We start from the raw sequence: 14,627 nt of genomic DNA on the forward strand, positions 1-14,627 counted from the left end.
TTCTTCAAAATAAAATACTTTGCATTCTGTTTCCTCTCATGTTCTCTTTGGATAATACAGCAATAAATAAACCTGAAGCCATGGGCCAGTTCATAAGGAAGACTTTGAGCATGCAGAAGGCTTTGGCTGCCAGCACAGAGAAGGAGGCACCACTGAAGGAGGAGGATGGATTATTGAAAGTGGAAGCAGCTGCTACTGCTGAAAGGGCAGAAGGTGGTTCTTCATGGATGGCTGCAGGAGTTGTCAAAGCTATAGTTGAGATGCTTGCACATACTAGGGATGCTGACTGTGTAGACGCCTGTGTTACACAGCCAATAGGCCCTTTTGAAACAACAGAAAACAATACTATCCTCTTCAAGAACTGGGTGTTTTGAAGACTCCTCTTCACAGAGCTTTTTGAAAGAGCTCCAAAATACATGTGAAGCTTTCCCTTTTTTCATCAGCCTACTGCCAACTTCTATTCATCAACCTACCTGAAGAAATAGTGAAGGAGTTCAGACTGGAATTCCCTTTTTTACAAATGTAACCAAGTTTCTGACTGCATTCTAGAGTTTCCCATTTGCCATTTTTACTGGGATTAAATGTTCCACAGGTTTTTCCAGGCTCTGGAGAAGGACTCCCTTTAAGAAACGGGCACAAATAAGAAGGATATTCACTTTACAGAGTTCAAGATCTTCGTTACAAAATTCCATTGTAGCCAATGGGCATGTAAGAGGCGTTTTGTACATAAAGTCAGCTCAGTAAACAGATCAGCACATTGAAGTGATTTTGCTCACGGCAAAAGTGCTCAGTTAATTGTTTCACCTCAAAATTTCATTTCAGGCCTTCAACCTATACGTATTTGTAATGAACATATGAATGATTCATCATGGCCAATTATAGGGATGATGGAATGTATAGCTAAACATATCTGGAAGGCCATAGCATATTGGACCCAAGAACACGTGTTTTGGAAATCCAAACAAAAAATTCAGTATGAGAAGATGAAATGGGGCATCATGAATTGCACTCTTATTGGGGAAGGGACATTTGAAATTGTGTGTGGGTTTTTTGTTCTCTACTGCAAAAAAGAGGAAAAACTAACAGATTAGGAGGAAAATTGGAAAGACAAATGCACTTAGAATATATAAACACCCAAACAACAGTGGTTACCTGGTGCCCAGTTTAGGTATCTGAAAGGATGGCCACCACTCCATTGCCATCCACGGTTGGAGTCCAAACTGTTAAGACCAAACCAGAGTTCAGTAGTCAAAGTCGAAGTTAACGCTAAATGAGCATGCAAAACACAGCAAAGAATCAGTCTCAGGAATGCGGACACCACAACAGGCAGTAGTAATTACAGCTAACTGGGTAAGGATGAGCATCAAAGTTGCAGAGCAAAGGAGAATTTCAACAATCGAAAATTAATTTTACCACTGCAGCGTTATGAAGGGAGAAGCACCATCTGCCAAAAGTTTCCTTTGTCGGCACAACAACACCTTACTGAATTTGGTAAGTCTACCTCTAGACCTGCCTTCCGTGCTTACGACAAGAAGAACCAGACAAGATGGAGCCAAGTTCTACCAGGCTGAAGTTTAAGACTTGCAGAAAATAAGCATTTGTGATCAGTCTCATGCACCCACTCTCCTGGATCGTGGTGATCAAATACATGAAGTAAAATTTAAAATGTGCAAAGTACTTTTGGCTCACCACAACCTATTCCTACATATCTGGTGTAAGGAAGTGTGACTTCCACAGCAGAGAGTATGAAACATTGGCAGGTTGGACTGGGGCATCTGTTTTTACAGATTAAGCAATAAATCTGATCTTTTCACATTGAAATTGAAAATGTGAAAAGAGGCTTGAGCAAATAGTTCCTGGTGAATGCAAATCGATTGCTCAGTATGTGCAAGAGAGTCAAGCAACCAACAAGACTCTGTAGTATGAGTGCATGAGTTTAAATTTCTTCATTGCTGTGATAAGGCAGTGCAAAAGTAGGATTCTTAAGCAGGAGAGCTTGCTTTTGACATTTATGAAGCAAAGCTACAAGATCACTCTTCAAATGTTACCTTGCACACAGCAGGGGAGACAGAAAACTTAGGAGTGCCAATCTCACTCTCAGCCTTCACACATTCAGCTTATTGTGTTCATGTCTAGATATTATATAGAATCGTAGAATTGTAGAGTTGGAAGGGACCCTGAGGATCATCTAGTAGTCCAACCCCCTGCAATGCAGGAATAGGCAGCTGTCCCATACGGGGATCAAACCTGCAACCTTGGCCTTATCAGCACCACACTCTATCCAACTGTATGGCTACACTTCTTTCTGTGCGACTGGGAATCCTGCTTTTTCAGAGTTCTCAGTCGTAAAGACAAACAGACAGGCATCGTAGAAACATAAGATCTATGCACCTGTTAATGCAGAGAGATCAGGAATGGGGATAATGCAAGTTCTGTTGTGCAACTTTCAAGTCTTCCACTTTAATTTATTTGGGATATAATATATGACATGCCACAAAATATCCATGCACATGGATAACTTACCTGTTAGGTACATTTGCTCATGTAACTCAGTAATTCCCAACAAGCGTGCACCTTGTTGCTGACAACTTTTACTCGCTTGGTACCAAGTTAGAGCAGCGTTTGAGTTTATCTGGTACTGAACATTGGTCATATGGTCTGTATTCCACAGCTTGTCCATTCCGTCAGCTATAGGGGGAAATAAAGACAGGCTTCCAATGTGCGTTACGACAAAACAAAAGAAGCATTATTTAGTTAGAGAGTCTGAATCTATCGTCCTGAAATTAACATACATAACTATTTTCTGAACTGAACAAAGGGACCTCAAACACACCATTTGTGGTAGGTGACTTCTGCTTTGTTTTTTTCTAAGGTAGCTTGGACATGCCCTCTCAAACAATGGATATCTAAAGTATATAATAATATTTTCCTGTTTCTGTCTGGATGTTTCTGTCAAATCTTCACCTCCCGTGGTCTCTATTGAGCCAGACAGTTTGTGAATTACTTCTACTCAGTGACACAGACTGCTTACTGAGCTGGCTGAATCTATAGGTTTGGCCGTTCCTGCTAGTTTTAGCTGTTATTTTTCTGCTTTAAACATCAATAAAGTTATATATCATCTATCTATCTATCTATCTATCTATCTATCTATCTATCTATCTATCTATATTTAAATGCAATGACAAGCTACAATGCGACTTCAAGCAATGGGACTGTAATAATATAGTGCTGAAATTCATAGGAAAATTCCTCCCGAGTTGTTCTAGGGCTCTGTAGAAAAATACAGAGTTTTGACATTGGGACAGTCAGACATGTGATCTTCTTTGATTTTGCCTTTATGTGTTTATTTTCTTTTTGTTAAAGGCCTTGACTTTTAACCCTTTGCCCACACCATGGTCCTGATAGAAACTGCCACATTCCCCCCACCCTTGCTATCCACAATGGAAGCTTTTCTCCAATTGCAGATAACAGGCACAAGGACACCCTATCTCCAGTCAGGACCACGGCAGGAACAAGCATTTAATGTTTGTTAAATCATATTCATTTGTAAAAAAGGAATATACAACAGGATAGACAGGAAGTCCAAAGTGTTGGTACATATATGATTTTGGAATAATTTTTTGTCCTTGTTTCTTTTCTTTAGGTATATAAACTTTGTATATAAACTTTGTATACATGCTGAAAATTATATTATAATAAGCCTTGTGATGTAATATGATAATGTTTACCTATGTGGAGTTTGGATTTTGGATTTGATAGCCCACTTTATCACTACCCGAAGGAGTCTCAAAGTGGTTAACATTCTCCTTTCCCTTCCTCCCCCACAACAAACACTCTGTGAGGTGAGTGAGGCTGAGAGACTTCAAAGAAGTGTGACTAGCCCAAGGTCACCCAGCAGCTGTATGTGGAGGAGTGAAGACGCGAACCCGGTTCCCCAGATTACGAGTCTACTGCTCTTAACCACTACACCACACCACATGTAACTTAAGAACGTTAATAAATAAAACTCAAAAAAAAATGTTTGTTAAATCATTACATCCCTGCCCTTTTCAGAAAAGTTGCCTATCTTCACAGTTCGATAATATGCACATTTATGTATGTTTTATTGAATAAATGATCAATTAAAATAGTCAGTGCTTTTAGCCATCCACATTTAGCCATATATTTAAGGCACAAAACCTCCACCAAGGAATCATGGAACTAGAGTTTGTTAATGGTGCTGGGAATCGCAGCTCTATGATGTAAACAACAGTTCTCAAGATTCTTTGAGAGAAACAATGTACAGTCATACCTTGGATCCCAAACGCCTTGTGACTCGAATGTTTTGGCTCCCGAACACAGCAAACCCAGAAGTGTTCTGGTTTGCAAACATTCTCTGGAAGCTAAACATCCAACACGGCTTTTGCGGCTTCCTCTTGAGTGCAGAAAGCTCCTGCAGCCAATTGGAAGCCACGCCTTGGTTGTCGAACTTTTTCGGAAGCCGAACAGACTTCTGGAACGGATTCCGTTTGACAACCAAGGTGTGACTGTACTTTAAATATATGGTGTGTACATAGCCTTAGATAGTGACATTTCATGATCCAGGCTTGAGAAACAACTACAGAACTTACATTTCAGTGGGCAAAAGCCATATTTCCTGTCTGTATCATAGTTTCTAGTAGTTGAACACCACAGCCAGCCATCGGACCTGCCAGAATTTGTACACTCTGCGTACCAGTTACCACCATACTGGAAAGGGAATACACATGGTGCTCCGTTGGCATTGCCGTTCAGAGTGAACATGTCTGGAAAGAAAGACAAAGAGAAAAGTGTAAAAGCAATAACAGAACCAGTAATCAAGTAATCAAGTATACCATTACTCTGCTATACTTTAAGACAAAGTGTTAGCCAACTAGCCATGGCTAGCAGATGCATTACAGTGGTACCTCGGGTTACATATGCTTCAGGTTACATACGCTTCATGTTACAGACTCCGCTAACCCAGAAATAGTACCTCGGGTTAAGAACTTTGCTTCAGGATGAGAACAGAAATTGTGCTACTGTGGCAGCAGCAGGAGGCCCCATTAGCTAAAGTGGTGCTTCAGGTTAAGAACAGTTTCAGGTTAAGAACAGACCTCCGGAACGTATTAAGTACGTAACCAGACGTACCACTGTATTCCATAAACTTTTGTGGATTATCAAAATTATGCACCTGATGAAGAAGACTTTAGCCAAAAAACCCCCACTTATGCCATAATAAATTTGTTCCTCTTGAATACCTTACTACCTTAGTCTTTGATACAAACACTGTTCTCTTTGTTGTTTTGCTCAAATTGTATCGTAGTCTACTTTACAGCATTGTCACGAGGATAAAAAGACTAAAACACTTTGGCAAATGTAAAAAGCTATTCCACAAAAATGGGATAGTGCCAGAAATGGTTTAGAACAAAGTGTGCAAAGTTCATATGTAGGATGGCAGTTTACATATGCCTATGCAACCCAGCCAGCAAACATACCATTATAGGCCTGAATATCCTGTGTTCAATATTCTTATTTCTTTTATTTTTAGAGGTTTTTTATGATTTCAAACATGCCTCCTTGCCCTAGTTCAAAACCAGAGACAGGCAGGCTGGAGGGAGATATTTCATTTCATTTATTTGTTTATTTGTTTGTTTGTTTGCTTGCTTGCTCTTTATTTATGCTTATATCCCTTCACTTTATTCCACATTCTGGAAAAAGGTATAGAAGTGAATAAGCTGGGAGGGAAATAATCTTCTCCCCTAGGGCTGGACTTTTAGAAGACATCTGAAGGCAGCCCTCTTTAGGGAAGCTTTTAACGTTTGATGGATTACTGTATTTTAATATTTTGTTGGAAGCTGCCCAAACTGGCTGGGGAAACCCAGCCAGATGGGCAGGGTATAAATAATAAATTATTATTATTATTATTATTATTATTGTTATTGATGACAGGCATGTGCGGGAGGGAGCTAGGCTACAGTTCATAATAACATGAAGATGGTCGGCGAGGCGGGGGAGAGAGAGGATGGCTGAATATGGCTTGGACGCTCTTCCTGTCTCCGTGTTGTCACGGTTACTGGCTGGTATGCCCTGGTTCATAAACTTGACACCGAGTTGTCACAAAGGAGAGGAAGTGTCTGAGCACTTCCCCTCAGTGACACATCCAAGTGCAAACCTGGCATCACTTGCAAATATTAAATTGGGTAGAGGTTTCATAGAATTTGTAGAGTGGGAAGGGACTGTAAGGGTCATCTAGTCCAAAGCAGGAACCTCAGCTAAAGCATCCATGACAGACAGCTATCCATCTGTGCTTTACTTTGCTTTTTAAAAAGGGAATTAATAACATTTTGAACATCTCCACAACTGGATATTTGCACGTTGGTTCTGCCTTAGCCTAGATGTTATCTATTGTTCATATAGTTGGACATGGCAATTGAGTCATGCTCTAACTCAGGGGTAGCCACACTTCAGGTGTTGCTCGACCTCAACTCTCATCCTAGCTGGCCACTGGCCATCAACAAGTTGGGTTGATTGTGGCAGATGGGAGTTGTAGTCTAGCAATATCTGGAGGTCACCATGTTGGCTACCCCTGCAGTGTCCACTTGTTGCTTATTCTGACAGAAATGATCTTACAGCTTGGAATTTCATTATACTTAGGCATTCAATGTGTGGCAAAATTCACCTTGCCTATTGGGACGATTCAGATAATTATGCTATCCTAGTTGTTGAGTTTTTTTAAGGAAGCCACTTTTCGATTGACTTGATGTATAGCAGTCCTATCCTAGGATGACAAATCTCTAAAGGGATAAGTTATGTTATTTATATGGGTTCCTAGTTCTGTGCATTATAATAATAATTTATTATTTATACCCCAGCCATCTGGCTGGGTTGTTGGCTTATATAACAACATGACTAAAGATTCAAGTAGCCAAGTATATTAACTCAGAAGGAAAACGAAACAACCAGGAAGATTTACCTTCATAGCCCCGGGAGCACAAATCGTCTCTGGTTCCATAGACCCTCCACCGACTCCATTCGCCAGATCCCCAGTACAGCATAATTCTTTTTTCATTTTTGTTGCCATAGTTGAAATGTAGATCTGCTCCTTGGATGCCGAAAAGTGTGTCATTTTTGCATTCCCACCGCTGGAGATCGCTTGTTGAGTCACATGGGTACAGAGTAACTGGTGTCCAGTCAACCTTTGAAGAGACTCCAAAGCATAACTTCAAAGACACGCTCATCAGCTGGTGGCTGGAAATCCATCTAAATTTTTGTTCATCGCTTTCATGGTTGCAAGTACTGGTAGTGACATAGCTTGCAGACTGTACATGAACACAAAGCTTGTGGTTTTCGTTATATATTAAAAAATTGCTGGTATCTGTAACCAAAAACAAAAAAGGTAAGATCTATGGCACAGAAGGCCAACTAGTCATGTGTATCACAAGCAGAAATCTGGTTCAAGAAGCCCTTGAACCCGATTTGCACAATAATATAATGTGAACACAAAACACAGCTATTAGGGCTCAGTGTGATCTCTCCAACAGATCTGTCGAAGCTCTATGAAAGTGTTTAAAGGACAGAGAGAGCATTATGGGAAATGATATATAATGAACTAGGAAAAACGTTTAAAATAACTTTTACAAAAAAACAAAAACAAACCAGAAGCTTTTCTATTAGGAATTCTAGGTACCAAAATCTTAAGGGAACAGAAGAGATTGTTTATTGTACGCAACAGCAGCTGTGCAGATGCTCCTAGCCCAGAGATGGAAAGAAGACAAAGTCCCTACCAGAGAAGAATGACAGGTCAAGTTGCTGGACTATGCCAAAATGGCAAAAATGACCGGAGAAATCAGGGAGACCAAAATTTTAATAAGGAATGGGGTAAATTTATAATTTACCTTGGAGACCACTGTAAACAGTTAAAATCGTTAGCGGAATTGCAATAACACTTGTAATGTAACGAGAACTGTTGATACAATGGAGATATAAAAAGATCTGGATTACTATAAAAGATGCAGCAGAAAATGTTTAATAACGGGACCCACAGAGGGGGAGGAGGGAAGTCCAGAGATTCATGGGAATCTTGTATTTATGGAAGGTGTTGTGGTATGATCGTAAATTTTAATATGTAAAATCAAATAAATAAATTTGTTTTACACACACACACACACACACACACACACACACACACACCAAATAGATGGCTCCACAATTGTTTTAAGATGCAGTGGCTAGCTCTTCTGCAAACTGGAAATGAATGTTTTTTTTTGTTTCAGTGAAAAAGCTGACCTACACTTATCTAGAAGCTGGTTTCTTCCTCTTGTCCTCCTTGGCTTCCAACCCATTAGGAAGCAGCATAAAGTTGATGAGTACTGGAGACACAAACCCTTGCAGTTTATCAGTCAGTTTTCCTTACAGACAATACAAGGAAATGTACAATTATCACCAACGGTGATAAAGTCTTTTACTATATTGTTGTGCTAACAATTGCTCCGCGTTTTTGTAAACTAGTATGTGCAATGCTTGCAAATTCTTCCTAAATACTTTTAGGGGAAGTCGAGCACAAAGTGGAAAAAAAGAAAAGGCTACTACTAATTGAAACATTGTCTTTTTTAAAAAACAAAAACAAAAAACGGGTAAAACTTTTCCACAGTTGCTGGAACTAAGACAGAATATTTGAACCACGTGCTTAAAAAACATATTTATACATTTATATCTAGACTGCATACCTGCAGCTGTATTTTTTTTTATATTGTTGAAATAGATATTTGACGTTTCCTATGGTCACAACACAAATATGTGAAGAAATTTTTAAGCATATGATTCAAATGTGGTTTTGAGATTTTGGACTTATCGTGCATGTGCATTGCAGTATGAATGTAACTAGTGCCATTTTTTAAATGTGTTTATGTTGTCCATTGTTTATAGCTTCCGAAGAAGGATCATTTGTATTCCTCAACAAAACAAGCTATGTTTAAGATTGTCCCAGTGAGCATAGGCTTCTCTTTTTTCCCCTGATGGGAGCTATAATCCAACAACAGGAGGGCCACAGATTCCTTTTCCCTGCTCTGCCTGCTGCATCCCATATTCCAGGGATGGAAGGACCTGTGACCCTACTGCTGTTGTTGAATGACAGCTCCCACAATCCCTGTCCATTGGCCGTGCTGACTTGGGCTAATGGGAGTTGGAATTCAACACCTTTGGGAGAGTCATCTCTGTTCTGTCCCTTTATTTTGCTTAACTTAACTGTCCCTTATTTTGCTTAAAGAACTGGAACTAGAGATGTGAAGAAAAATAAAAAGCAAAATGCGTAGGGGTGGGGAATTCAATTCAGTTCACATTTAAAGGTGAATCTACCTAATTCTCAATTTTTGAAATAATCCTTGTAAATCGCTTTTTATTATTTTGTAAAAATGATTATGATAATTTGTATGCCGCCCATCTGACTGGCTTGCCACTCTGGGCAGCTCCCAACAAAAAATAGTAAATACACAATACAACATCAAACACTAAACACTAAAGGCTGAACAAGGCTGCCTTCAGATGCTTGGTTTTTTTTAAATCACGTAGCTATTTGTTTCAACATCTAATGGGGGGCTGTTCCACAGGGTGGGCGCCATTACCGAGAAGGCCCTCTGCCTGATTTCCTGTAGCTTCACTTCTCACAGTGAGGGAACCACCAGAAAGCCCTCAGAGCTAGACCTCAGTGTCCGGGCTGGACGATGAGGGTGGAGATGCTCTTTCAGATATATTTTACAGTCAAATGGAGTATAAATTTTATGAAATAAATAATATGTGAATTGAAACACAGCCATACTTTGAAATTCACAAATCTCTCTGAATGTTGCAATGCAGTTCTTTGGCCATTTAATGTTTACGAAAATGTATGTAAACTCCATAAAACCCAAGTATTAGTGAAAGCAACATTAAAAATGTGTTATATTGGGGAAAATATAAATGTTAGGGAAATATGCTTTGCTATAATATGTACAAAACTGCACAGACAAGTTATTAGAGGAAATAAGCACTAAAATGTTGAACTTTCATGAACACTTCTTGTAAAAAAGAATCACAAACTGGAAAACAGAAATAATGAGAAACCCAGAGAAGGGAAACAACTCTGGACAGGAATGAGCAGCAGCATATAAAGCAGTGATGGGGAACCGGCAGGCCTACCAATGTTGCTGAACTACAGCTCCCATGATTCCTGTTCCTTAGCCATGCTGGCTGGGGGTGATGGGCGTTGGAGTCCAAGGATACAAAACAGCAAACTACCAATCCCAACACAGTATCTTGCTGCAGAAGCAGCTACTAAAATAAAGCAGCAGGACTGAGCCATAGTTTGAAAACCCTACAAATTTAAGGCAAGTAGGGTAGTATAGCAGCCAGAAGAGAGTCACAAGCTCAAGCTCCATCCCTGATATGGCACCCCTGTTGAGCATGGAGCTCCAAGGAAGGGATCCTTCTCACAAGGATCTGCTCATGCCTAGGAGCTCCATACAAGTAGAACACCTGTTGGCCAGGTGTCCTGCTTGCATAGAGCGGCTGCCCATGCAACTTTTCTCATCCTTTGGGTTCTATCTGGAGCAGCTGGTGGAGGAGAAGGAGGAGTTTGGATTTGTTATCCTGCTTTATCACTACCCGAAGGAGTCTCAAAGCGGCTAACATTCTCCTTTCCCTTCCTCCACCACAACAAACACTCTGTGAGGTGAGTGAGGCTGAGAGACTTCAGAGAGGTGTGACTAGCCCAAGGTCACCCAGCAGCTGCATGTGGAGGAGCGGAGACGCGAACCCGGTTCACCAGATTACGAGTCTACCACTCGTAACCACTACACCACACTGGCTGGAGCGTGAAGAAAGAGCTCATACCCTCCAACATTTCTCTGATGAAAATAGGGACGTCCCATTCCATAATGATAATTTTACTATTTAAACCCCACACATCTTACTGGGTTGCCCCAGCCACTCTGGGCAGCTTCCAACATATATAAAAACATAAAAATTTAAACATTTTAAAAACTTCCCTATACAGCAGTGATGGCCCTCCAGCTGTTTTTGGACTACAACTCCCACCATCCCTTGCTAACAGGACTAGTGGTCAGGGTTGATGGGAATTATAGTCTCAAAACAGCTGGAGGGCCAAATTTGGCCGTCACTGCTATACAGGATTGCCTTCAGACAGCTCAGAGGTAGGATAACTCCACACCTTCCAACATTTCTCTAATGAAAATAGGGACATCCTAAGGAAAAGTAGGACATTCAATCAAATCAGAAACTGGGGCAGCTTCACTAAATCAAGGATGTACCTGGAAAACAGGGACACTTGGAGGGTCTGAGGGCTGTGAGTGGAGGGTGTTCTTTTTTCCTCATTTGGACCCCCTGGGAAACTCAACAAACCTGCTGTACCTGGAATTGGGTGTGGAGACTACAGCTGAATGGACAGCCTGAGGAAGTACCATCCACTTTGGGCCTGCCCATAAAAAGCAAGCCTAGAGTGAAAGGTAGGATGATGCCTGCTGTTTCCAGGCTTTTGTGGATGAGCTGAGAGTTTGTTTGGATCCTGGGTGAGAACCCGGAGGCTGAGATGGAGGGTGTGCCAGAAGGAAAATGAACTGATACTGATTTTTATATATTAGTAACATAGTATTGGGACACAGGTGGCGCTGTGGGTTAAACCACAGAGCCTAGGACTTGCCGATCAGAAGGTTGGCAGTTCAAATCCCTGTTACGGGGTGAGATCCGGTTGCTCGGTCCCTGCTCCTGCCAACCTAGCAGTTCGAAAGCACGTCAAAGTGCAAGTAGATAAATCAGTACCACTGTGGCGAGAAGGTAAACGGTGTTTCCGTGCGCTGCTCTGGTTTGCCAGATGCGGCTTAGTCATGCGGGCCACATGACCCAGAAGCTCTACACCAGCTCCCTCGGCCAATAAATCGAGATGAGCGTCGCAACCCCAGAGTCGGTCAGAACTGGACCTAATGGTCAGGGGTCCCTTTACTTTTTTTTAGCATGGTATTAATGTATTTTTGTAGTGTTGTTTTTTTTTAAGTTGTCTTTTGTTGCTTCAGTTTTCTGTACACTGGCCATAGATATTTTTAATATATTAAGCTGTACAGAAATTAAATAATCACTCAATCAATGCAGAGATTCTCTTTTCAGGAATTCATGATCAACGCAAAAATTTAGTATAAGGGTCAGAAGTATAGCCCCACAGCTCCTGCTGCACATTAGTGTGCTGCATGCAACTAAATGTGTGAATAGGCTAGGGCATCTGTGATGTACTAAGCAGCTAGTCACATGAAAAATGAACTATTCTTGTCTTCAAAGCTAACCCTCCCCCCCCGCAAAGAGACAGACTTGTACGTAAAACCAGTACATTGCCAGGTGCCCAAAGTTACATCCTCAGTCCTAATTTATTTATTGCATTTTTATGTGTATTGATTTACAACAATTAGGTAAAACCATGAGCTAATTTTATTTTCAACTTTGCATCTGAATATTATGCAACATGGAGAAGCATTCAATATATTCTGCACTCACAGCAACAACAACTCTGGCTATTTCAACCTTGCAATTGTTAATTCAGGTATGAAAACCTGCATATCAAAACTGACAGCTGCCGTTAGTCTCAATAAACCTAATTTGGAAGGTAAAAACACCAAGCAGCAGGAAAAACCCAGTTGGGCTGTTTGCACATGCCGAACCAGATTACAACTCTCTCGTAACACTCAGCATGCACTTCCAGTCGCTATACTAAATATATACAGTATTTGAATACTTGTTTTAATGATCCAAAATAGAAATCAGATTTGCAAGCCCCGTTCTTGCCCCATTTTTGGCAAAGCCCCATTCTTGGCAAAGAACTGATTGGAACTTACCTACTAGCGAAAAAACGCAATGTTGTAAGGAAAGGAAAACCAGAAGCAAAGAAACAGGCATTTTACACAAGTTTACTACTGTCTTCCCTTCCGCCAGAATGCGCCATGCAGGGTCTCCCTTTTGTAGCAGATCTTGTTGAAGCCAGCAAGGAGGAAAGCCGTGTTCATTTCTGAGAACTTATAGCTGAGGGAGTGCATTCTGGTTGCCTAATGATAAGGAAATGCCCTGCCACACAGGGCATTGTGAAATAACAGGAATTCACCGTTCAGATTTTGCTTCCCTAAGCTAATTTCACCGCTGAAGGGAAAAGGAAGGAAGAGCTTCCACAGAATGGCAGGTGATAAAGTGATGAATGCTCAGCATTATTATTTTTTTCTGGGAATGCCTCAGTTGTGTGTGGGAAACAGATTGGCTCATCAAATGTCTCCAAGAATTTTGTGTGTGTGTGTGTCTTATGATAGCTTTTCAACTTGTTGTGATTGTTTTGCCTGTACTTGTTAATTTTTATTATTTCTATCTTGCGTTTCAACATACGAAGCCAAACTTCAACATGCAAAAACAATGTAATTTAAAACAAAAACATATTTAAATAAAAATGCCTCAAAATGGACTTTATTATGTTGACTCATTCCTAGATGCAGCATTATATGTAGCATTATAAAACAGCTTAAAGCAATATTGAACATCCCACAGTGGTTCATGTCTTCAAGGGGGAAGACTGGAATAATTAGTCTTAAAAAACAAGTAACAGCAACTCAGCAAAACACCAGAGCTATCAAGAACAGCAAATGAATACAAATCAAGACAAGTGCCGCCCCATATCATTAGGCAAAGAGAGGCAGTTGCCTCAGGTGGCAAACAGAAACTAGGCAGAGCTATGTGTGCCACACAGCCTGTCCTTTGCCCCCAAAGCCAGCCTGCACTCCTCGGGTGCATTTTACTTCCTGGATTTATAACAGAAACCTGTTGCAGTCAGCAAACAGCCAGAGTATGTCTATGCTCTATTTTCAAAGTGCAGATTTAAACCTTTAAAGTACTTATGTAACCTTGGCCCAGCTCATCTTAAGACAGTAAGCTTCTGATCCAAGGGCCACTCACTCCAGGATTTCAACTGGCCCTCTGTGTCTCCACCCATCAGCTCTTCAATGGAGAGCAGATAAGAGGGAAATTGGCTTTGATGTTGTACAAAGAATGCCATTTCAGCTCTTTCCTCTGCGAGAAGATTTGTTCCAAGTAGAGGGAGAAATGCCTTAATAGATGCATTGCTGTGCCGGGCCCGGGGGTAACCTGAGCAACGCAGTCCAGGTCCGGTCCCGAATCCAAGGGTTCCGCGAGGAGTCAGTCCGACAGGGCCAAGGCAGGACACGAGGCAGGAAACCAGGCAAGGTTAGGCACAGGGTCTCAGGCAAGTTCTGGCAAACAGAAATGTTGCTCCTGCTACCTGGGGTGGGGTCCAGCAGCCTTTTATCTTTGCCGGGGTAACAGCCGGTCCTGATCCCCCGGTGACTCACCTTCCTGTCTCGCCCAAAGGTGAGCACTCCTCCTGCGAGTACTCAGGTCTCTCCTTCTCCCAGACCTTAGTCTCTGCTGCTGGGGAGATGTCGGTGGGTTACTAGACCCAGAGGCCGCCTCAGCCTCTCCTGACCCAACTGGTAGTGGAGCAGCTGTAAGTGATTGCCCAGCTGGAGGCAACGAGGTAATCCCCGCATCTGGAGCCAGGGCAGGCTCAGGCCCCTGACTTGGCCCAGCTGGTG

The 14,627-nt window shown here is 41.4% G+C and overlaps 1 protein-coding gene across 1 annotated transcript in view; it reads right to left on the reverse strand.

The window, feature by feature from the left end:
- Nucleotides 1-13,131, reverse strand: part of LOC310689626 (macrophage mannose receptor 1-like) — a 47,579-nt gene extending 34,448 nt beyond the window's left edge. Inside the window, exons 1-6 of the mRNA XM_083467364.1 lie at nucleotides 12,873-13,131; nucleotides 6,974-7,375; nucleotides 4,611-4,784; nucleotides 2,524-2,688; nucleotides 1,153-1,266; nucleotides 474-620 (exon numbers count right to left, since the gene is read on the reverse strand). Of these exons, the coding sequence (XP_083323490.1) occupies nucleotides 474-620; nucleotides 1,153-1,266; nucleotides 2,524-2,688; nucleotides 4,611-4,784; nucleotides 6,974-7,375; nucleotides 12,873-12,933 (1,063 nt within the window). The 5' untranslated portion in view covers nucleotides 12,934-13,131. The remainder of the gene's footprint in view (nucleotides 1-473; nucleotides 621-1,152; nucleotides 1,267-2,523; nucleotides 2,689-4,610; nucleotides 4,785-6,973; nucleotides 7,376-12,872) is intronic.
- Between the last annotated feature and the right edge of the window lie 1,496 nt (nucleotides 13,132-14,627).

This window comes from Podarcis liolepis, assembly GCF_965112155.1.
Source record: "Podarcis liolepis genome assembly, chromosome: 12".
NCBI lineage: Eukaryota > Metazoa > Chordata > Lepidosauria > Squamata > Lacertidae > Podarcis > Podarcis liolepis.